We start from the raw sequence: 22,732 nt of genomic DNA, 5'->3' as shown, positions 1-22,732 counted from the left end.
CCCACACACAAAAAACCAATTTTGATTAATGGGTAAGTTTCAGAATTGCAAATGAAATCGATTTTACTCTTCTTCTTCTCTTTTTCTGGCAAAGCTGAAACTTTTCTTTTCTTTTCCTTTTTTTTTTTTTCATTTTCAGTTGAAAATTGCTTGGATACAAAGTCTCTAATTTTGATTTTTTTGGGCAAATCAAATCAAAATCAGTCGCGTACGCAACACTCTCTGTTTCTCTTGAAATTCTCTCCACTTTTTTCTCTCTGTGATTCCTTTCTTTCTTCTTGTGATTTTAGCAGGGAAGGTGGGTCTTCCATTGTTCATAGTCATCGGATTTCAATGACTGATATTGACCCTTTTGGGCATTGAATAATCCGGATTGTATTTGGGTGAAGTTAGAGCAATTTGGGTAGGGCAGTGAAAATGGAGAATGATGTGCACATTCGTGTAATACACATATTCAGGATGTGTATGAACTTCAGAATGTTTTGATTTGGTTCTGCTATGAACTTCAGAATGTTTTGTTTATGTCCATTTGAGGATTCAGACATGAGAAATGTTCATGTTATTCCCTTTTTTTCCAGTTCAGTTTTTGTTCACTGTTGTATTTATGTTTCAAAAAAAATTAATAAGAGAAAGAGTTTTACACTTTTACCCTTTTGTCATCCTTTCAATCCTAGCCATTCATCTATAAAATATTCATAAATTCTAAGATTTAATGGTGTTTAACAGTGGTCCATCCTGATCGCGGGGATCACGAGAGTGGGGCTGCCAAGTGAAGAAGTGAAACCGGGGGGCTGGGCTGTTGAATGGACCCGGGAGGGGCTCCTGCAAGGGACTCCAATGCCAAAGTGAGTAGGGGAATCGAGTAAAGGGGTAGCTGAAATTGGAGAGAATAACGTACCTTAGAATGAGTGAGTTGCTCCCCTTATATACAAGTTGGAGTATTAGGGTTGGAGCCATGCAACGTCATGCATGGCTCGTACTGGGGGGTCAAGGGCAGTTGGATCCTTCTGCTCCCTTTGCGATTTGCAGTGATCCAATGGTTCAGATTGCCTAGGGGGCCCACCATCCAACCACCCTAGTTCCGTAGGGTGGTTGGCCTAGGTCAACCCCTAGGTGGTAGGGTCCATGTCCTCGGGCAAGGAGTGAGTGTCGTCCCGCTCGTGGTCGAGCCCACTCGGGTGATGCCCTTTCCCCTGGTCGTCCCAATTGGTCCCACTCGGGTGGCATCCTTACCTGGTCGTCTCACTCGGGTGGCGCCCTTCCCTGGTCGTCTCACTCGGGTGACACCCTTCCCTGGTCGTCCCAATTGGTCCCACTCGGGTGGCATCCTTACCTGGTCGTCTCACTCGGGTGGCACCCTTCCCTGGTCGTCTCACTCGGGTGACACCCTTCCCTGGTCGTCCCAGAACAGTAGCCCCCCAGCTCTAGTTCACTGAGGTAGTGGGCTAGAAGCTTTCGGTCAGGTTTTGTGAGTTTCTCTACGTCCTTTGGGTCGGCACCTGCCAGCCCTTACTGGAACACATCCATAGACCAATTTTTAAAATGACCACCCTAGTGGGCACCGTAAATAATATGGAGGTTCCATCCATAGCTTAAACTTGAAAATGGGAAATGAAAACAAACTAGGCAAACCATAATCTTTTCTCTCATACCATTTTCTCATATATTTTCCTTCTTTTTCTTTTAGGACTTTGGGTTGACTAATTGACATACAATAATATTTCAGCCCACTATTAAGAGCTTGGGCTAATGGGCTAGCGGACTGGCCCGGCCCAGCCCATACACAATTCTGGAAAGTTCTTTCCTGAAGTCGCCTACTTGGTCTCTTGCTCTATACTGTAAAGTGTAAACTGTAGTTTCTTCTTGTTTGTTCAATTCATCATCATCATCAGCACACGATGGTACTAGTTTCATCGATTCCTCGTCGTGATAACTCTTTTCCTTCTGTTCTCATCATCGCGATGGAACCTCCTTAATCGTTGATTTTTCCGTTTCTCTCTTGTTTACAGGATTTCCAGGGATTCTTAAACGACTTGCAGGATTGGGAAGTTTCTACAAAGGACAACAAAGCGCGAAAATCCATGTCACAAAAGGAAAATGTTGGTAATTTTAGCTTAACTTTCAAAACTTGCAATCACTATGTCATGCTCCCTGCAGTTTCATATATTAGAGTAATATTATAGGTAGTGTTGTCAAATAGCGGATATCGGGGCGCTATAGTATAGTGTTGTAACGTAGGGCTACAATGGCTCACCACTGTTTGCTATTTGTTACTATTTCACGCTATTTTCAGTTTGAGGGTTTGAAATAGCGGATTTTTGGCTTTCGGCTATTTTCCGTGATCCTCAATTAACAACTCAATTAACAACACTGATGTATGTATGTATGTGCTTGCTTGCTTATATATAAATGCATTAATTCATTTGTATTGTGTGTTATGCTGGCGGCAATCACAAAAGGGTTCATCTTCAAAAGGAGGTGCTATTTCGTCTGATCGTACAAGGAATTCTCCAGGACAGTATGGTTTCCCAAGAAATAATGATACTCTCACCCGTCTGCAGAGTACTTTTGTTCCGGAAGATGTTCCTGATGCGGCTTCTGAGAAAGATCTGGTAGGGGGAGGGGGATGTTCTAGGATATTATGGGTTGATTTAGTGTTGCTGTCTTATGTCATGCTGAAACTGCAATCAATCTATATTTTATAGGGTAATGAGTTTTTCAAACAGAAGAAGTTTAAGGAAGCTATTGACTGCTACTCATGGAGCATTGCTTTATCTCCAACAGCTGTAGCATATGCGAATAGGGCAATGGCCTTTATCAAGCTCAGAAGGCAAGCTACATTTTTAGTTAACAAATTATAGCTTATTCAATAGTAATATTTACATAATGGTGGATTTTTGTCAATAGTGGAATTTTAGTTGTATGATGGTAGTCTTTTCATTTACTGTCAAATGTTAATTTGGTATATTACATAGTAATATTTACATTTACTGTCATGTATTAATCTTGAAGGGAACTTCTCTTCTTAAAGATGATGTTTTTTTCATCACCTATTTGTGTCAGTAGATTCCAAGAGGCTGAGGATGACTGTACAGAGGCCTTAAATCTCGATGACCGTTACATAAAAGCATACTCGCGTCGAGCAACAGCTAGAAAAGAAGTTGGGAAGTTTAAAGGATCCATGGAGGGTGTGTTAACATGCAAGCCATATACTCGTTTATCATCCAAATATGAAAACATTCTGATATTTAAGTTTGTTGACTATCTGGTTTGCTTAAATTACAGATGCTGACTTTGCCTTGAGGTTGGAACCTAACAATCAAGAAATCAAGAAACAGTATGCTGATGCTAAGTCTTTGTATGATAATGTAAGCCCATCATTAGTCCCAGTATTGTTATGTGGCTGCTATGAAATGTTACATATTTTAATTTCTTATTATTTTCCAATTTTGTAGTTTTGTCAACCTTGAATAATATACTTAGGGATGCTTTATAGGGTTGCATGGAAGATTTAGGTTCAACATGTACTGCAAAGTAGAATTAACAGTAGTCGAGATGAAGCAATAAAGAATCCAATTGTCTGATGCCTTAAAATAAGGTTCTAGGATTGAAGGGCCTCTTTGTGGCGTGAAATATTGACTCAAAATTTGAAAATGATCAGACTGTTGAGGATGAATCTTAGATAAAACAAATATTGGTGCATGAAAAAATAATAGTAGATATTTACTGTTTTCCATGATCGGAAGAAACCTTTGAAGGAAAACACGATTAAATATTAAGTCTGCTGTTTTTCATTGTATTGTGGCCTTACAGGACAAACTTTTTAGGATATTAGGAAAAGTAATGCAATTGAGAAAATGAGTGTGTTAGATGTGTTAATTAAATATGTGACACTATATTTGGTTTACAAAGAATAAATAACCAATTAAACTGTTAAACCATGGACGTTTGTACTTTTTATATTTGAATATTGAGGTTGATGTGTCTTTGATATGATCTGAAACAGTGTAGTGCACTCAGAAATTAACCATCAGATTTTAATAGTTTTGGCCAAAGGTTCATTTGGTCAGTTCCAAACTTTGGGTTCATACATTTTGTAGAAGTTGTTGTGTATAATTGTCGATCTCAAAGAGTGGCACGGAGTGACTGACCAAAGATTATAGAAAAAATATCCATTTTATACTATACATAAATGCTAAAAAAATAATAGACATCATTAGGTGTAAAAAATTATCAAGTAAATAGCAAGAGACTGAAGCTGAGGTTGAGGTGCTCTGTTGGGCTGGCTGTGATTGTGATGTTGTCCTAGCTGCACCAAAGAAGGACTGGGAATAATGACCAGTAGCCAACAACAAAAAGAAACAGGGCATAGGATGTGTATCTTACCGAAGGGGAAAATGGATGGGAAATAGTTGCACACAAAAAGCATAGTGGTGTGAGGAGATGCAGCAGCAACTTAGGGGGTCATTCTCCAAAGGATTGCCTCGAGGGGGGGGGTGTTAATCCTATTTATATTCTGATAAGTGAAAATAATGAAAATTTTAGTCACCCTCAAAATTAGAGGGGTGGGTAAACAAAAGAGGGGATCATAAGGGGTTTAGTAGTCTGTTGGCCATAATCACTGCAATTTATCCACAATCTGCCCCATGATTCAGGCAGCTATTGCTGCTCCACTAAAACATGTCAAGATGCAACTTCCTTGGGGACCAGGCTGTGCGATGAGACACGCTGCTAGTTGCTACGATAGTGTGCTATTGACTACTCTGATTTCGCGTTTACTTTTTGTTCCCCTCACTTCTTTGTTGCAGTGATTAATTTTTTTTGTAATGCCTATTGTCTAGGAAAATCTTCGGAAAGTATCTGGAGCACTAAGAAGTACTGTACAGGGAGCTCAAAAAGTGGGAAAGTCAGAGACAAAAGTTAATGGAAGCAGCATCCCCTCCATTTCACATGTTACTCAAAAGTCAGGGCCAGCTGAAGTTCATCATCAGACAAAGGTACAAATAAGCAGAGTTTTTAACATCACTTTTCTAGACCATTATGTTCGTGGATGAGATAGATTGAAGACTACTTTGTAAGGTGTTTCTCATGTAAATTTTGTCCAGCACTCCAGCCTGAAGTTTGGTTATGTTGACAGGGCAATGAGAGGCAATTTCCTGCTAAAGAATCACTCTTAATGGAGATTGATAACGGGGACACAAAAGCCAGAAACAGCACTCAAGGACAAGGGAATGGTTCTAAGGAAGGTTCTACTTCAAGGAACAGTTTGGAGCAGGTTAAGGTTTTTCTTGAAACCCTTCCTCTTCTGCTAAGTAATGTAGCTCCAGGGCATTCCTGGTTCTGTCTAGAAGCAACATTTATTTTTCCTATGTTTAGAAGCATAAGGACATATTTTTATGTTCTTCACAATTTCTTATTTACGTTTGAGTTGGTGCCCACTAGGGTGGGCAACTTTCAAAGTGGTCCACCGGTGGACCAATGGGTAATATTGACATTTCCTCAACCTTTACTTTTCCCTTCTCTTTTTCAATTTCCTTTACCCTGCCTTTCCCTTCTCCATCTCTTCTTCAGAACAGTTCTCTCCACCGCCATTGTTATGCATCCAAACTTCTCCATTTCCACCGTAAACCCAGTTCCCTCCGCCGCTCGACCCTCCTTCCGCCGCCGCATTCAGACTCTCCGATTTCGACTCCGACGACTGGATGGACACTCTAATGGCCAGCGCCGACTCAACAACCGACCCACCACCTCCCGATTTCGCTCTCAGCCCGTTTTCCTCTTGGGCGACCCGCCTCTCACCTCCCTCGGATCTCAACCGGGTCATCTTCACCTCGGAGTCTCAACATCCTCGTCATCGTCATCATCGTCGAGATCTTTGAGCTCAACGGGGAAGCCAGAAGAGGAAGAGGAGGCAGCGGCGGAGGATGGGAAGTAGGGTTTGGGTTGTTCGGGTTTACGGGTCGAGTGGTAGAGGGTGGGTTTTTGAATCTGTAACGAACATGAACCCAGATCTGCGGTGGTGGTGGAGAACCAACCCTTTCTCCATCATCATAGTTCTTCTCCCTTAAAAGTTTCAGCTTCTTCTTCTTCTTCAATCGCCGGAGCTTCGCCGGAGCTGTGATTATGGGTGCGAAGAAGAGACTGAAGAGGAGAACCTTGTTCCGAGGAGCATGACCTCAAAGGAGAGAGGTGGAGCTTGCGGCAGACCTAGGTCTTGACGCAGCGGTGGAGATGGTCGTTGGAGAGAAATGAACCTCTTGTCTCTATTATCCTATGTTTTTCTTGTTCTCCTTCTCTAAGAAGCGAGTTGCTTGACCCCTTGACGGTGATTTGGGTAAGGAGGGATTAGAGAGGTGGGATGAACCTGTGAATTTTGGGTTCATGAATTGGAGTTTTGGGTTGTTAGGTTCTGATGCAAAATCTGAACTTGGAAGTGATTTTGGGACCTTGAATTGTGGTTTTGTCTTGTTGTTTCTATATTCAATCTAATAAATTGCGATGAGGATGAATTATTCTTGTTTAATCTAGGATAATGTTGGGTTTTATGGATTGTTGATTGACAATGCTTGTTGCAACCTAGCAATCATAATCTGATTCACGTTCTCTTCTTTGGGGCAATTATTTTGTGTTTTTTTTTTTTCCCTTTATTGTTCATGATCTGGGTAAAAAATTGGGTTCTGGAAAATGGTGAAGAAAAGGAGATGAAGAAGTTCTTGCAATTTTCCATCACTGTTCCTCCTCCTCTCAATTTTTATTTTGATACATAAAATTTGGGATTTGATGATATATTAAGGAAATATGAGATTTGAATTGATTTAATGAAATCTGGAATTTGATTGAATCTGAAGAAGTTTATGAATTTGATTGAATCTGAAATGAAATCTGGAAATCTTAAAATTATTTTTTGTTTTATTTTTAAATAATAATAGAAAGTATATTACACTTTTACCCTTTTATTATCCTTTCAATCCTAACCATTCATCTATAGAATATTCTTTGATTCCAAGATCTGACGGTTTTAAATCGTGGTCCACCGATGGACCAGTTTGAAAGTTGCCCACCCTAGTAGGCACCGTTTGGGTTATCCACATTATATTCTTTTGGAGCTTTGTCAAAGTCACCTCACCTATGTGCATTTGTTCTTGCTACTTTTTTTAATACACAGTAGTGGGAATAAAATAATTTCAAGGTTTTTTGAGCCTTTTAAATTATATTTTCAAGCATTCTGCACCTTAAAATTATATGGTTTTACCCCTCACTATTTTTGCAAGTATTTTGTTTTATTTTGGTTGAAGTTTTGGTGTCAGAAATATTGCCTATTCCCGTTTATATCCCTATTTTACATGATTTTGTTGTCTTACATTTTTTAACAGAGAAATCACAGAGTTAGAAAGCCCGAAATAAAAGCGTCTGTTCAAGAGCTTGCTTCTCGTGCGGCTTCTCGAGCCTTGGCCGAAGCTGCCAAAAACATAACACCACCAACTACAGCTTATCAGTTTGAGGTCTCTTGGAAAGGGTTTTCAGGTGATCTTGTTTTGCAGACTCGACCAGGGGCGGACCCATGTGTAAGTCAGGGGGTTCAGATGAACCCCCTGAAAAAACAAAAAATTCTACTTACCCCCTTGCATTGTTATTATTTTGAACCCCCTGAAAATTTCAATTTGCACCCAGACCCCCATTTTCTCCTCTCTCTCTCTCACACACTCACAGTCAGACTCACGCTCTCACCCTCTCAGGAACGCTCACCACACCCTCACCCTCTCACTCTCACTCTCACTAGGTCTGGCCATCATCAAGATTAAAGCACACACGCACGGCACGACGCACCGCCACCGGCCATCACCACGCAACGCCACTACCGTCCACCAATCCAGCCGCCCCTCTGCAGCTCTAACCCTAGGTATGGCTGATTTGAGATTTCCCTAAATTGATTTCGTTTCTCTTCTCCTTTCTCAAGCTTGATTTTCCCAAGCAACCATGAATCGAACGAGCCTGGTTAATCTCTCAGGGTTTCAATGAACTCTCTCTTTCTCTTTCACCTTTTCTTCCCCACCACAGCTGATGATGATAGAAATCATATTTTTATATATTCTTTGAATTTCAGCTTTTGTCTTGTTGGAACCCAATTGCTCTAACCCCCAATTTTCAGCTAACCCAATTGACAAGCATAATTATATGAGGCTTTAGGGTTTTCAATTTTCAGAATTGGCATAGATATTGTTCTTTTTTCAGAAATTTGATTGATTTTCATATCCCTTCATTTATACACGGCAAGTTTTTTATAAGGCAATGAACAGTGTGATGTATATTGGTTGTTTAGACATTACCAGTTATTATCTGAAGGTTCTTTTTTGGATTTTATGTGTTTGACTACTTTGTATAGGAAGTTTTAACTAGTCATGGTTATGAATCATAGTGTAGTGTTGTATTATGATTTATAGCTGCACTGTTTAGGTTGCATCTTCTATGACCTTGAAGTTTGAATCCTTTTTAAAAACAATTGCAACTTATATTTGATATCATTTGTGCTGGGCAACACTTGTATAGCAGGACACTGTTTTTTTTGAAAAATTAAAACAACGCAACTGCTACTTCCTTGTTGATTTGAAGAATTTTATATAAATGGCATGGCAAAAGATACAGTTTTGAGATCTTTGCAACCAACAAGGTTTTGGGATGTAAATAAGATATAATTACCTATCTAGTATCTACAATCAAAGAATGGTCCGAAGTGTGTCCAAGAGATTTTGGATAGTCCGCTGTTCCTGGGTTGCTTGCAACTCTTGCAATGGCATATCTTCATAATACATTTTATGGTAAGCTAAAGCCTGTGCCAAGTTCATTAGAGTAGAACTTAATGTCAATCTTTGGTAAATGCTTGGAGGAAGTTGTATCTCATTTGGCACCTGTGCTGGTACCATTGTAGCACTGTTTTGGATTGAAGAATCCATATGAGAAGGCCTAGTTTAGGTGATTGTTGTGGGTCTGAAGAGTATAGCTGGCCTTTATGTTTTGTGAGTGCACCTGGGGTACTGAATACCCTGTTTATGTACTCTGTTTCTGATTCCTCTTCTCTTCTTTTTTCATTTTCCTTTGTTCCATCATATATCTCTCTGGGTTGAGGTACCCCTAGTACCTCTATAATACAATTTTGTTTACCAAAAAAAACTCTATGCTCCACACTCTTGAATTTATTGTTTGTCATAAGTTGGATCAAAGAAATTGGTTCACTGATTATGTATTCAATTATTTAACAAGAACTGGTTCCAATTCAAAATAGTTTTATTTTACATTTGAGTCAAGCTCATTGAATACAGCTTATGAAAAGTAAAACTCAACAAACCATTTATATGTTGTTGTTAGTGCTGAATGAATATTTAAAGCCTTAAGCCTTATTATCTTATCTTGAGACTTTGTGAGTGGGTCTCGTGGATGTGTATGCTTGATGGCTGAAGTTTCTGCCTATTGAAACAGAGTCTGCAACCTCATCTTTACTTTTGTTCTATCATTGGTCTTTGCTGAGTTGTGGGAAATAGTTCTTGTACAGGTTTCTGTGTTTCTGTTTTGGTCTATTGTAGTGAGATTGATTAATTTAATTTCACTTTTGCTGACAAAAAAAAGTGTGCATGTAGTCTTCTTTTGAAGGAGACTAGGAGTGCTGTTTTCTTTTGTTAAAACAGAGTAGTGCTGCCTTGTTTTTAATGATTATGGTTTGTGTTTAATTTTAGGAAGTTCATGGAAAAATTTGAACCCCCTGACCCCGGGGTCCTGGATCCGCCACTGGACTCGACTATTGAAGGTATTCAACTTTTTTGTACATTTATAATTTGATAATATTTTTTGTCATAAGCGTACTTGACATTGACTAGAACAAGAGATGCCTTTATGTAGAATTTCGGGTGTTGAATGTGCTGCTTCAAATTGCAATAAATAATTGTGCTTTTTGCTTGTATAGGCCACGTCCCCCCCTGAATTACCAAAAATATTAAAAAATGCCTTATCATCTACCCTGCTAATTGAGATCATCAAGTGTGTTGCTTCCTTTTTCACGTAAGTATTTATCTAAAGAAATTATTTATTGTTTTGTCTTTTGTTTGAGCTTCAATCGTGATAGCAATATTCTTGTTCTTTCGGCAGTGAAGACATGGATTTGGCTGTCAGTTTTATGGAGAATTTGACCAAAGTACCGAGATTTGACATGATTGCAATGTGCCTTCCATCAGCAGATAAGAATGGTATGTATATTAGTCTAGTAGTAAAATTGTAAGTTTCTTTTTGCCGCACTTTGTAAAATTTTATAAACTGTAAAGGTTTCAGGAGATAAAACGTGTTAAGAAAGGGATTAGAAGTAGGAATGATAGTCAGACAACTTATGATAGTTTATGACTAGGATGAACTAAACTGGTTGTGGATATGCGTGGACGAGCAGTACATTTCTTAGGTAGCTATCCAAATTTTAATGTAAAAATAGCCATTTGCTTGCTATGTAGTTGAACCTTTTTAACCTCTGGTTTCCCTCACCAAGAAAATAAACATAAAATGAACGGCAGAAAGTGAATTAGGGGGGATTCTGGTAGTAACTGACCTTAACAAATCATGTAAATAAGTCATCATTGTTATATATCCTTTTACAAAAGACAATAGTGAGTCCAGAATTAAATGAACACCATCACCCTTGTATAATGTGAAATTGCATATTTATACATTAGACTCGTGAGAGTTTCTTTTTTGATATTCTAGTCCTAATCTGAAATAATGGTCTTGCATGTTCATTGAGAATTAAGCTCGTAAAATCTCAACCCCAAATTTAGCCAATTGTGTTGTAGAGCCTCATTACTTAAATACAGCTAAGAGCTTCTGTATTTACTCAATACGGAACATGAGATTTATATTTCGGTGCAGTGAGTTTTGTTACGTGAAGCCTGTTTACTTTCTTTTATTAGAATAACTCATGCTTTAATTGCTGAGTTGCTTACAAACAAAATGAAAGGCTCCTTTATGGTGGTGGTGGTGTGGTGGTGCTTTTTAGTCCTAATGGTCGATGTTACCAGAGTTGCAAATCTGATTGGATTGAGTTGTGGTTACATTTGGTGCAGATTTATGCAAGATCTGGGATGAAGTGTTTTGTAATGAGGCAACTCCAATGGAGTATGCAGAGATTCTGGACAACCTCCGTTCAAAATTCTGCCTCGGACAATGACATATCCATTTGTATTCTTTTTTTGTTCAGAGATGTTCACTTGTAAATTGTTATGCTATTAAAAGTTTAGCATTATTGTCTCTCTCAATTTGATCCATCTTTTAAGGGATTAGCTAGAAGTAGGAGGAAAAAGAAAGCAAACCTTGTTGAAGTGGCTTGTGGTACCGTTCGTGAAACAGCCACCCTTCCCTCAAAATCATCCCTCTGAATCAATTTTGATTCTCAAAAGCTACTCACATAAGTTTCTCCTCACAAGTGATTTTGACCTCAGAATCAATTTTAGAAGAATTAAAACCATTAAAGTGACCCTTACCCAACAGCTTAAGCTTTTGGGATTAAGTGGTTGTTTGACATGGTATCAGAGCCTCTATGGCCAAGAGGTCTAGAGTTCGATCCTTGCTCCCCTCACTTTCTAATTAAAAAGTGGAATTTAATTAAGCACATGGTAGGTGGGCCTGTGCAGTTATCCACGCTTCAAGCCCAAAGGGCTCTTACGTGAGGGGGCGTGTTAGAATATAATATAAAACCATTAAAGTGACCCTTACCCAACAGCTTAAGCTTTTGGGATTTTTGGGATTAAGTTGTTGTTTGACACATGTAATGTTTCATTTGGTCTTGAATTTCCCATGAGTAATTATTTCACTTATGAAATTGGAGGACTTGGATGCTTGTATTGCACGGAATGTGCTGGATAGAATTATAGAAAGAAAGCTAGTCCCACTCTAACGAGGGAAGGACCGTTTTCAAACTGCTGTCTAACAAGGGGGACCATCTGGCAGAAAGCTCTGCCAACAGTGACTTTACAAGTGACTAGTCTATTTTCCACGTCTTAAGTTTCTTGTTTGATCTGAACGTTTTGACTAAAGATTTTTGGATCCATTTATTTCAAGATAAAATTATGTTTGAGGTGCAACTCGTCCTATCACCACTCTAACATCATAAATCTCGTCTAAAACGCAATGGATCTAAACAAGCTGCAACAATATTAGGCTGTTTGTTTCTTTTTTGCCCCTTAATGTGCATTTGGTTTGTATGGAATAGTGTGTCATAATGTTTATGTAATTTGAAGTGACTTTCACCTTAACTCACTTTTGATCCAAAACCCACATTCAACCAACTGAACACAACTCTCACTTCTCACTTTTGACCCAAAACCCACACATTCAACCAACTGAACACAACTCTCACTTCTCACTTTTCACTTTTGACCCAAAACCCATATTCAACCAACTGAACACAACCCTTGCTTCTACTTTCAGTTCGCACCACTTTCAGTTCGCACCATTGGGGCATTAATTGAGAATTTAGAAATCATCGGCTGATATTATGGGACAATAAAAACCCTTTCATAACTACTGTAATAAGTTTTTTTTCAAGGTATTCCCACCGTAGCCATGAAACTAGTCTTCTGAGAACATGTTAAGTGGGTAGACTTTTTCCAATAAATGCTAAAAATGAAGTCATAGCTTGTTTTAAGGTACTAACATTATAGGATGTTAGAATGTGACATGAAGCTTTTTATTATATTAATTATGTTATAAAATTCTTATCCTGTATAGTTATTATACATCTTAAAACTACCTTTAACTAATATTATTCAAACAATATTATTTTATTGAAATTTATTTTGATATAAAAGTAGTCAAATATAAATCACATTACACTTAACCTATTTTGACTCAAATTCTGTTTTGCAAACTCCCATACTCAAACTGTTTCGCAAACTGAAATTCAAACACAACTTGATCGTACACTTATTACACTCCACTACTAACACTCTCAATCCAAATGGTTCACCGCAACAATAAAAGCCATCCTGCATCAATAGTGACAATCATAAGGAAAACACTATCCTATGACCACAAGACAACCTAATGAAAAAAAAAAGGAATGTCACTTGCCTTGCACGAACAAGGCACGAGGTTGAATGTCACTTTTCTTTAGTGATGGCTACCGTGCCTCTCAAAATAAGAGGGGCATCGATGCCTACCCTATTTTTTGGGCTGAGATCATAAAATTGCTCTTAATATCTACTTCAATTTTTAGAGATGAAAATATAATTAAAATGATATTTTAGCTATTTCAATGATTTAATCTCAATAATCAAATATTCTAATATTATATATATGGTTATAATATTAGAATATTTGATAATTAGGATGAAGTGTTGAACCAAGTGGGTTGGTGTAGTGGTTCAGCACTTCATCCTTTAAGCAAGTGGTTGGGGTTCGAATCTCAACTCTTGCGAATAGAAAAAACTTCTTGGCCAACCCCCTACCACTTAGTGCGCTGACCATGGGGCGATGGATTAGTCTCACGATTAAAAAAAAAAACACCCTATGTATCGGCGCCCTCTTGAGAAGCACTGCAACATTGGCATTTTTCTTTTTTCTAAATTGATGTTGTAACAGAAAATCTTTACTTGTATTTAATTATTATTATTATTTATTTCTAAAAAATTATTATTTATTTCTTATCTTAAAAACATATAAATAACATCAATTATTATTTAATCAAACAAAGAAAATTGGGCAATTAGCCATGTGCACGCTAGTGAGACGCATCACCGTTTTTCACATAAGTCAAACATCCAGTTAATCCTTTTGTTTTGTGCATCATTGATGATAACTACATTATACTCATAATAGATGCATAATTTCAACATCTAGTTAATCCTCTTGTTTGGCTATAACTATTATAAATAATGAAAACAAAATCGCCCGCTAAGTCCCTAACATTTCTATGCTCCAACACCATGTGCATTCATTTTTTATACTTATATCCCCTAGGATCCTATTGCCTTGCATCACCACTCTCATTTTTCTAATTTTTCAAATGAAATAACGTATGAGCCACTTCAATAAAACCTTATAATAAGCAAACTATATGATAATGATGCATTCATAACTATTTGACTAGGCGTGAACGCAAATGAATATTTAATTTAATTAATTCACACCAACAAATAGTAAATACACATTCAATTACCCCCGTTGAGATTTCAAAATAAAGCTTCAACTCAACATTGACTATTCTATATGGAAAAAAAAAACACTATAAAAAAGTGTTGTTTGTTGTTTGTAACATCAATAACATCAATATCCATTTAAATCTTTGAAGAATATAATACTAATAACCGATCAAAATATTGAGTTGAATTCAATTGTGTCTGACAAAGTTTGAAACAGCAGGTTGGAAAAAGAAAAAGGAAAATCGATTTGTGTGTGTGTTGTGTTCACTCTCCTGACACCATCACGTGACCAAACTCGTACTACAACATAGTAGTCTCTTCTCTTCTCTCTAGTTTCCCATTTTGCTGTGTCTTCAACCTCACGCGCCATTTTTGTAATTGGAATTCAACCTTCCTTCACTGTTCTCCATTGCTCTGTGTGTGCAAGGGTTCTCTGTTCTTCCATTCCTAGATCTTCTTCCCAAGGTGCTTGGTAAGGATCCTCTTTCATGGTAGTAGTTGTGATTCCTGGTTCTGTTTATACCCATATGATTTTTTTTGCAAAGTTATTTTCTTTTTGGTATGTGCTTGTTTCTGCTTTATTTATTCCTTTCTGGGTCAATGGTTTTCTCCTTTTTTTTCTGCTTTTTTTCAATTTGAAAAATGGGCATGTCTGTCACTGTTTACTCTTGTACTGTGATTGGAGCTTCTAAGTTTTGTTGGTGGTTTTCAGATTTTGAGGTGAATGTTTTAGCTTGGGTTTACTCTAAATTTGGCTGCATTTTGTTTTCTCATTTTGGGAATTGCAGGCAATGGGGATCATCTCCCGGAAGATCTTCCCTGCATGTGGGAACATGTGTGTTTGCTGTCCTGCTTTGAGGTCAAGCTCACGCCAGCCAGTCAAACGTTACAAGAAATTGCTTGCTGACATCTTCCCCAAATCCCCGGTTAGTATCTTATCACACTCCTTTTTACCATGAAAATGGACATTGTAACATTATGCAACTCCTATGTATACTGCCATTGTGGCTGGTTTAGCTCTTTTTTTCTTTCAACACTTTGATGCCTTAGGAAACAATTTTTTTTGGTGAATTTGTTGTTAAGCCTTTACATTCCCATGACGAGGAGAACATTAATTTTCCTTCTCTGTGAAGTTGAAAATTTGAAACTCATTGTTACTTCTGTGCATTGTTATGGCTTTATTATTATGAATTATTGTTTTCAGTTATCACTTGCTTTTGAAGTGGAAAAAAAGTTACAATTCTAACCAACCAATCATGGTTGCTGGTGAATCAGTTTACTTGTATTATCTTGTCATATCTTTTCACTTTACCATTCATTCGTGGATGAAATAGAACTTTGGTATTCATGTTTTAAATTATACTTCTCAGGATGAGCTTCCCAGTGAAAGGAAGATTGTAAAATTATGTGAATATGCAGCAAAAAATCCTTTCCGGATTCCAAAGGTATTTTTATTCTTTTATTTCACTCATGTATTGGTTTTTAAACAAACGAGGAAGAGGAAAATGGATGTCCTTGAATTAGCTGAATCTATTGCTGAGGTTATGTTTTTCTCTCTCTGTTAGATTGCAAAATATCTTGAAGAAAGGTGCTACAAAGAACTCAGATCTGGGCACATAAAACTGGTGACGATTATCACGGAATCGTTTAACAAGTTGCTTTCCATTTGTAAGGTGCAGATGTAAGTTTCTCATGATTAATTAGTTTGTTTCCATACTCAGTAGTGTGCTGGTATCAAACACTTGATGTTTTATGGATCCTTTTCATTGTTCCACTTATGATATTGATCTCCAGCATACTATATTTATGTGGTTCATTTTGAAAGTTTTTCATATATCTCTTGCTTGTTGCAGAGCATATTTTGCTCTTGATGTGCTTAACGTAATTACGGAGCTCTTGGGCTATTCTAAGGATGAAACAATTCAGACACTCGGTTGCCAATCCTTAACAAGGTTCATCTTCTGTCAGGTGAATCATACAATTCTAAATGGCCAAGATACTTCTGCGCTGTTTGCTTACGTAGCTTTTGCATGACTGTAATTCTATAAGATTAATATTTACTTGAATTTATGAACTTGGAAACAGGAATGAATTGACTCACTCTCTTTGTATGCAACCTCAATAGCGTATGAGTATATTAGTATAAGCTAAAGCAGGTTTTGTGATAATTATAGGCCTCCCTTAGGTGTTACAATCATGAGTTGATCTGTTTCGCCTGCTACTTTCTGCCATCCAATAAATTAGCTGATGTCATTTTTCGCCCTGCACTTTCATGCTATTGACACAATGAAAGAACAGGTAGATACTACTTATACTCATAACATTGAGAAATTGGTGAGGAAAGTATGCATCCTATCGCGGGAGCATGGGGAAACACATGAAAAGCGCTGCTTAAGGGCGTCAAGCTTGCAATGCCTTTCAGCAATGGTAATTAGTGCTCTGTTTGATTTGCTTTGTGCTTCAGATGTTGTACATGTCAGTTGTTTGAAGTCTGATTTATAATATTTTCGTGTAAGATTTCATGGTCGTGATGAGCTTTTTATTGTTTTTTCGAACACATATGATAATAGGAGTAAGTACATTGTTTATTTGACTGCTTTTTTCATGGCAGGTTTGGTTCATGGCTGAATTTTCGAACATTTTTGCTGATTTTGATGAGGTAAGTTATCGTGCTTCTCCCCTCCAACTCCATCCTATCCTTTTAATGAAATGAAGCTTATTTACATCTCAGTTGTAAAGAGATGGAAGAGATCTCAAAGACCTTAGATTATCATTGTTGGACTTGGTATCTCCCATACTGGGGTGAAATTGTGATGAAATAAATTTTTTTGATGGAAAAGATCTCACAGACTTCAAATGATTCCAAGGTTTGATGACACTTTAATTTCATGTCTAGTAAACTGTTTTTTGAAGGTTTGAACTTTACATTAATTAGGAAATTAATTAGGAAATCTGGAACCAAACCCGCCAATTTTGTAACTACCATTATACTGTGGTTTTCTTTGATCAATAGTTTTTTTTAACTTTACGTGGTGGATTCCTTTTGTTTATTTTCAGTCAGGTATCATCTATAATTTGTTGGTTCATTCAAAATGCAGATTGTGTGTGCCACTTTAGATAACTATGAGTGGATTAGGCAAAGTCAAGATGCCGATGTCAGGACAGAGGCGCATCATAATTGGGTGGATGAGGTTGTACGGTGTGAAGGTCGGGGTGGTTCAGTTGTTGGTAATGACATTCGCTCTAGCTGCTTGATCATCCAGCCACGGCCAGAAATAAAGGATCCTTCCCTTTTAACTAGGTACTTGTTATCCAAGAGCTACGTATTGCGTCGCCGTCATTTATTAGCTGTTGCAGCTCTGGCAGTTGGTTTTTTACACAGCTCTTAATCATTGTTCCCTTTTTTTGTTTGTATTTATCTTTATTACAGAGAAGAAATTGAAAAACCTGAAGTATGGGCTCAGATATGCATTCAAAGAATGGTAGAATTAGCCAAGGAAAGCACAACTATTCGTCGTGTACTGGATCCAATGTTCGTCTACTTTGATTCAAGGCAGCATTGGGCTACTCAGAATGGGTTAGCAATAATGGTTTTATCCAACATGGCTTACTTCATGGAGAACACGGGTACATTATCTCTTACCAACTTCTGGCTCAATTGCTTTTCAGAAACAAATCATTCAATTGATGTGTCATTGTATTCCATATTTTTACCTTTAAAGCTGTGTGGAGTTTAGGTTCTGATAGAATAGAATATTCTTGAAAACAGTTATGAATGCTCTATGAGGTTCTTCTGTCAAACCATCCATTTTTGCCCCATAACGTGTGTTTTTCCATTTTTCTACAGGGAATCAACGCTTAATTCTAGCTTCTGTGATACATCATCTTGACCACAAAAATGTTATGAATGATCCCCAACTTAAGTCCTATGTAGTTCAAGTTGCCACATCTTTAGCTATGCAAATTAAATCAAGGAGAGGATTGGCGGAGATTGGTTTTGTTGGCGACCTTTGCAGGCATCTTAGGAAAAGCCTTCAGGCCACAAGTGAATTTGTTGGAGAGCAAGACTTGAACTTGAATATCACACTCCAAAATTCCATCGAGAACTGCCTACTAGAAATTGCTGATGGGGTAGGTCTCCCCCCCCCCCTTCCCAAAAGGGGGGAAAATCACAATTTACTATTTATCCAGTCTCTCACTCTGCATTTCATTCACTTACAAAACTGCTGTTATCTTTTCTGGTTGACTAGGTCATTGATGCTCAGCCACTATTTGACTTGATGACCATAAACCTGGAAAATATTCCATCTGGTGTCGTTGGAAGAGCAACCATCGGATCACTGATAATCCTTGCTCGCACAGTCACTTTAGCGTTGGCCCGTTTACGGTCGCAGCAGGTTAGAGGAGCTTGTTGTAATCGAACAGTGTGTAAAGTTAAAGCTGTACTGCAAATTGAAGCTAGGATACTTGGTAACATTGTTAAGAAAATATGATGATATATACTAGAACTTTAAATCTTTTACACGTTGGCGATGATGAGGCATTATCTGAAATATAACTTTGAACATATGAACAATTTAGCTAATTTGTTTCTTTAAGAAAATTCAAAGCGAGCCATATCCATCATTTAATCAATTTTCCTTTTGCATTGAATGGTCTCCTTTTAATGATATTTGTTGGTGTTATCTTGGAATTTGTTCATTGATCAAGATTTATGCTTCCATCTAGGGATTTCCTGAATCTCTTCTTGTGCAACTCCTAAATGTAATGCTGCATTCAGACGTGGAGGCTCGTGTTGGAGCACACCTTATATTTTCTGTACTTCTTTTTCCGAGCTCCTTCCATACACATGAAGTGTCGTCTCTGCGGTCCAGATATCTCGATCAACGCAATAAAAGGAATTCTCACACTACATCTGCATCTGCTTCAATTTCTGCTTTACTTGAAAAGCTCCGCAGAGGTAGAGATGGTTCCAAGCCAGAAAATCGTGGGACCATTGTTCATGATGGAAAAGAAAGGGATATCGTGGCTGAAGAGTCGAAGCAAAGCAGTGGCTTAAAGAATTCCCCTAACTTTTACAAACTCAGCTCTATCATTGAGAGGGCTACAGGATCCCCAAGTCTGAATGAGACAGTAAGTAACTGAATTGATTTCTGTCAATGGTTTTTGTTAATTGTGATCATTCAAGGTAGAAATTTGTAATTTACCATGTTTTTGTATCATTTGGTTCTCAGGAACCGTATGTTTTGAAACTAAGTGAGGATCAAATGGCCCAGCTGCTTTCTGCCTTCTGGATTCAAGCCAATCTTCCAGATAATTTGCCTTCAAATATTGAAGCTATATCTGATTCATTCATATTCACACTAATCGTTTTACGCATGAAGGTAGTTTTATTCTTTCTTGTACACATTGACATTAGAAGTTATATCCCACTAGTTTTATCTTTACTGCTTTCGTGCTTTTTTACAGATATTATATGGTAAGTTGAATGTTTGTAGTTTTGAATTGCTAGTGTTTCTGCATAAAGAAAATATTCAAAATAGAAATATAGAAGTTAAACGAAATTAATGCTTACTAAGGTAAGTGTGATTCTGTCGGTTTTATCATCTCAAAATTTGTCTTCAATTTTAGTCTAGTTCTCGTCTTAGTTATATTCCCATTGACTAATCACCTTACCCTCTACCCTATGAATTGTGTATGCTCTTACTCAGAAAATATTGAATTCTCATTTTCACAGGAACCTAAATGTAATCAAAATCCTGACAGCACTTTCTTTTATGTACTTTTGTAATCATTATTGGGATACAATGTTGCAGAACCTGAAAGACAGGGAGAACCTGGTGATCCGCTTCTTTCAGCTTCCTTTGTCTCTGTGGACTTTGTTGCTGGACCCAAGTAATGGTATGACCTATGTACACTATCTTTATGTGAACTATTTTATTTGAAAGGATATATAATTGTTCTTTTTGAAAACTAAAGAACAGAAGAATGTGAAAGTGATATACTTTTGTCCTGGCAGGAACGTTGCCCCCAGCATGTCAGAGGTCTATCTTTGTGCTATCTGCTTGCATGTTGATATTTGCCTGCAAAATATATCAGATTCATGATCTGAATGATGTGTTCATGTCATTAGCAGTATCTGAAGTGAGTGACTGCTCTTACTACTCTTTAATGCTAGAGGATTGCCTCCCTGCATAGTCTGAAAGAATTTATCTTAACGACTGCCTGCTTAAATAAACAGGTTGATCCATTCTTGGGTATCAGTGACGATCATCAAGTATATGCTAAGATCCATATGGATGTAAGAGATTATGGTTCGGCTGCTGATAATCAGTTGGCCATGTCAATATTGCCCGAGTTACGAAACAGAATATGTAAATATCATCAAACCATAAAGGATGTTTTGGTTCATAATTTAGCTATGATCATTGAGGTACTACATTTTATTCAGGCACCATATTTTGTTCATAACCAACCATTCTCTTACTTTTTGGTTTTCCTGTTTCTTTAGCTGGATGCAGAAAACCTGGCTTTGCAATTGTCAGAGACCTTCCAGCCTGATGAAGAGTTTATGTTTGGTCCACAGTTAACTCTTGATCAGAATCAAGCGATTGAACATTCCCATGAGTCACTGTCAATTGATGGGGTATGCTATCACTATTGACATAATGTCTTTGTTACTTTTATGTGGATAATTGGTACCAGATCAGTTTGCTGTATAATGTTTCTCCCACTGAAGTATACATGTGTTCAGAATGTTTTTAGAATTAGAAATATTTCAATTGAATAGCTCACTTTATCTGGCCATGATAAAATATATTGGTTTTGATCCCTTGCCCCTCCTTTCCTTCACCTAAACTTCTACTAGCCCTCGTGTCATGCCGACGGGATAGAATAAACGAAGAGTAAGTTTTGTAAAAGAGTACTGATCAGTTATTTTTCCAGGATTTTCCCTCAAACTCAGCAGGTGAAGATGACACAACCAGTGAAGCTTCCGTCTCTGACATTTCTAGATTTATTCCAAAGAATCCCGTATCCCCTTCTGCGCCTCATGTTATCAGCATTGGACAACTTATGGAATCGGTAACATTCTGTGTTCTTGCATGCTTCAATGTATTAATAAGACATTGTTATGTAATAGAATCTATTGTGCCGCATCTGATGGTTTTGAACTAGCAGAATGACAATATATTGGGTGAGAAAGTGAAAGTAATTTAAGTATTTAAGGGCAGTGCTATAAAAAAATTGAAATCCTATAAAAGAAATAAATATACAGTCAACATTAAGTTTGAGGGTGTAGAGGATGCTTGTGGATGGGTAAGTAAGTGAAACACTTTAGTTACGTTCCAATAGTTATATCTCCATGCATATTTTTCCAAGCAATATAAATGGAGTATGAACGTGGATTCCAAAATGCACACATATCAGTTACCCATTGTTATTGTTCCTAAAAGCTTAACAACCCATCCATTGTTTCTAGGCACTAGAAGTAGCAAGTCAAGTGGCGGGAACAACTGTCTCCACTACGCCCCTTCCCTACAACACCATGGCTAGCCAGTGTGAATCGCTCGGGACATGCGCAAGAAAGAAGCTCTCAAATTGGCTGGCCTACGAGAATCATCACACACAAACCCCTGATAGGTTATTTCTGGCTATTGCTGATCATAGAAACTCAGCACTTGAAAAGGTATGTCTTAAGTCCATTGTGTTCAACATTCCTGATCATACACAGATTTACAGGAGCTCAACAATCCATTGTGCTCTTTATTTGTCACGATTCTGATTATTTTATAGCATGTTAGGATCAGCTTCTTTTTTCTCAGAATCTATTATATTATCCAGAAGTTATTCACAGAAGCTTCCAGAACTGATTTTGGCATTAGAATCAATGTAGAAGGATTTCTAAACACACACTTAGGCGTTACCAGGGTTTATTCTATATATATCCAACTCTTTAACATTCATGCTGACATTATATTCTTGTAGGTGGCAAATGATGATGGGTATGCCCAAAACCAAGTAGCTGCATTGCCAAGGGACCCTAGGCTGGCTGTGAAACTTCCCCCTGCTAGCCCCTTTGACAATTTCCTTAAAGCTGCTGGGTGTTAGTGATAGATTAGATGTCTCATGTTAACATCTTCTATGTTAATTTGTGTATCCCTCTAATGTTAAATATTCTTCCAGACAGGAATTTCTAGTAGTAGTAGCTTGACAAAACTTGAATATTATCATAGTCCTTGTAATGAGTAGTTGAATCTTGGTACTTTATCATGTTATTGTAGAACAATTTCTGAGCTGAACTGTTCATGTCTTTATGGTAGATGTTTTTTTGTGGGACATAGTGTTGCATGCCTCTGAACTACTTACTGTATTGGAGTCAATTGTATTCAGTTTGTGATAACCTGCTAGCGTTTCAGTTTTTGTAATCTTGTGTATTCTGCTCTTGATGTAGGAGCTTTTTAGGATAATTTTAGTAATTTTATTTATTTGTAATTAGGATCTTATTTATTTTTTGTTAGGAACTTATTTATTTTCAATTAGGATCTTTTAGGATATTATTT

General features: G+C 37.6%; 1 protein-coding gene and 1 pseudogene across 1 annotated transcript; both read left to right on the top strand.

The window, feature by feature from the left end:
- The first annotated feature begins 803 nt into the window (after positions 1 to 803).
- LOC130719791 (uncharacterized) lies at positions 804 to 11,288 on the top strand (annotated as a pseudogene).
- Positions 11,289 to 14,354: 3,066 nt separating this feature from the next.
- On the top strand, positions 14,355 to 22,508 carry LOC130717250 (protein SEMI-ROLLED LEAF 2). The gene is made up of 20 exons (XM_057567415.1): positions 14,355 to 14,643; positions 14,960 to 15,097; positions 15,542 to 15,616; positions 15,737 to 15,852; positions 16,025 to 16,139; positions 16,470 to 16,598; positions 16,783 to 16,830; positions 17,270 to 17,472; positions 17,602 to 17,798; positions 18,019 to 18,302; positions 18,422 to 18,568; positions 18,900 to 19,304; positions 19,406 to 19,555; positions 19,988 to 20,072; positions 20,191 to 20,315; positions 20,413 to 20,604; positions 20,683 to 20,817; positions 21,117 to 21,254; positions 21,652 to 21,858; positions 22,158 to 22,508. The coding sequence occupies exons 2-20, from the start codon at positions 14,963 to 14,965 to the stop codon at positions 22,278 to 22,280; spliced, it is 3,009 nt and encodes a 1,002-aa protein (XP_057423398.1). The 5' UTR covers positions 14,355 to 14,643; positions 14,960 to 14,962; the 3' UTR covers positions 22,281 to 22,508.
- Positions 22,509 to 22,732: the final 224 nt, after the last annotated feature.

The sequence above is a fragment of the Lotus japonicus genome, chromosome 5 (genome assembly GCF_012489685.1).
Source record: "Lotus japonicus ecotype B-129 chromosome 5, LjGifu_v1.2".
Lineage (NCBI taxonomy): Eukaryota > Viridiplantae > Streptophyta > Magnoliopsida > Fabales > Fabaceae > Lotus > Lotus japonicus.
This window is presented reverse-complemented; position numbering and strand designations above follow the sequence as displayed.

What these genes read in the sequence shown, in the direction of transcription:
- LOC130717250 (XM_057567415.1), top strand. Translation starts at nt 14,963, where the DNA reads ATGGGGATCATCTCCCGGAAGATCTTCCCTGCATGTGGGAACATGTGT. An exon ending in CAAGGTTCATCTTCTGTCAG is followed by an intron (nt 16,140 to 16,469) that starts GTGAATCATACA and finishes ATGAAAGAACAG; the next exon opens with GTAGATACTACTTATACTCA. An exon ending in TGTCATTAGCAGTATCTGAA is followed by an intron (nt 20,316 to 20,412) that starts GTGAGTGACTGC and finishes TTAAATAAACAG; the next exon opens with GTTGATCCATTCTTGGGTAT.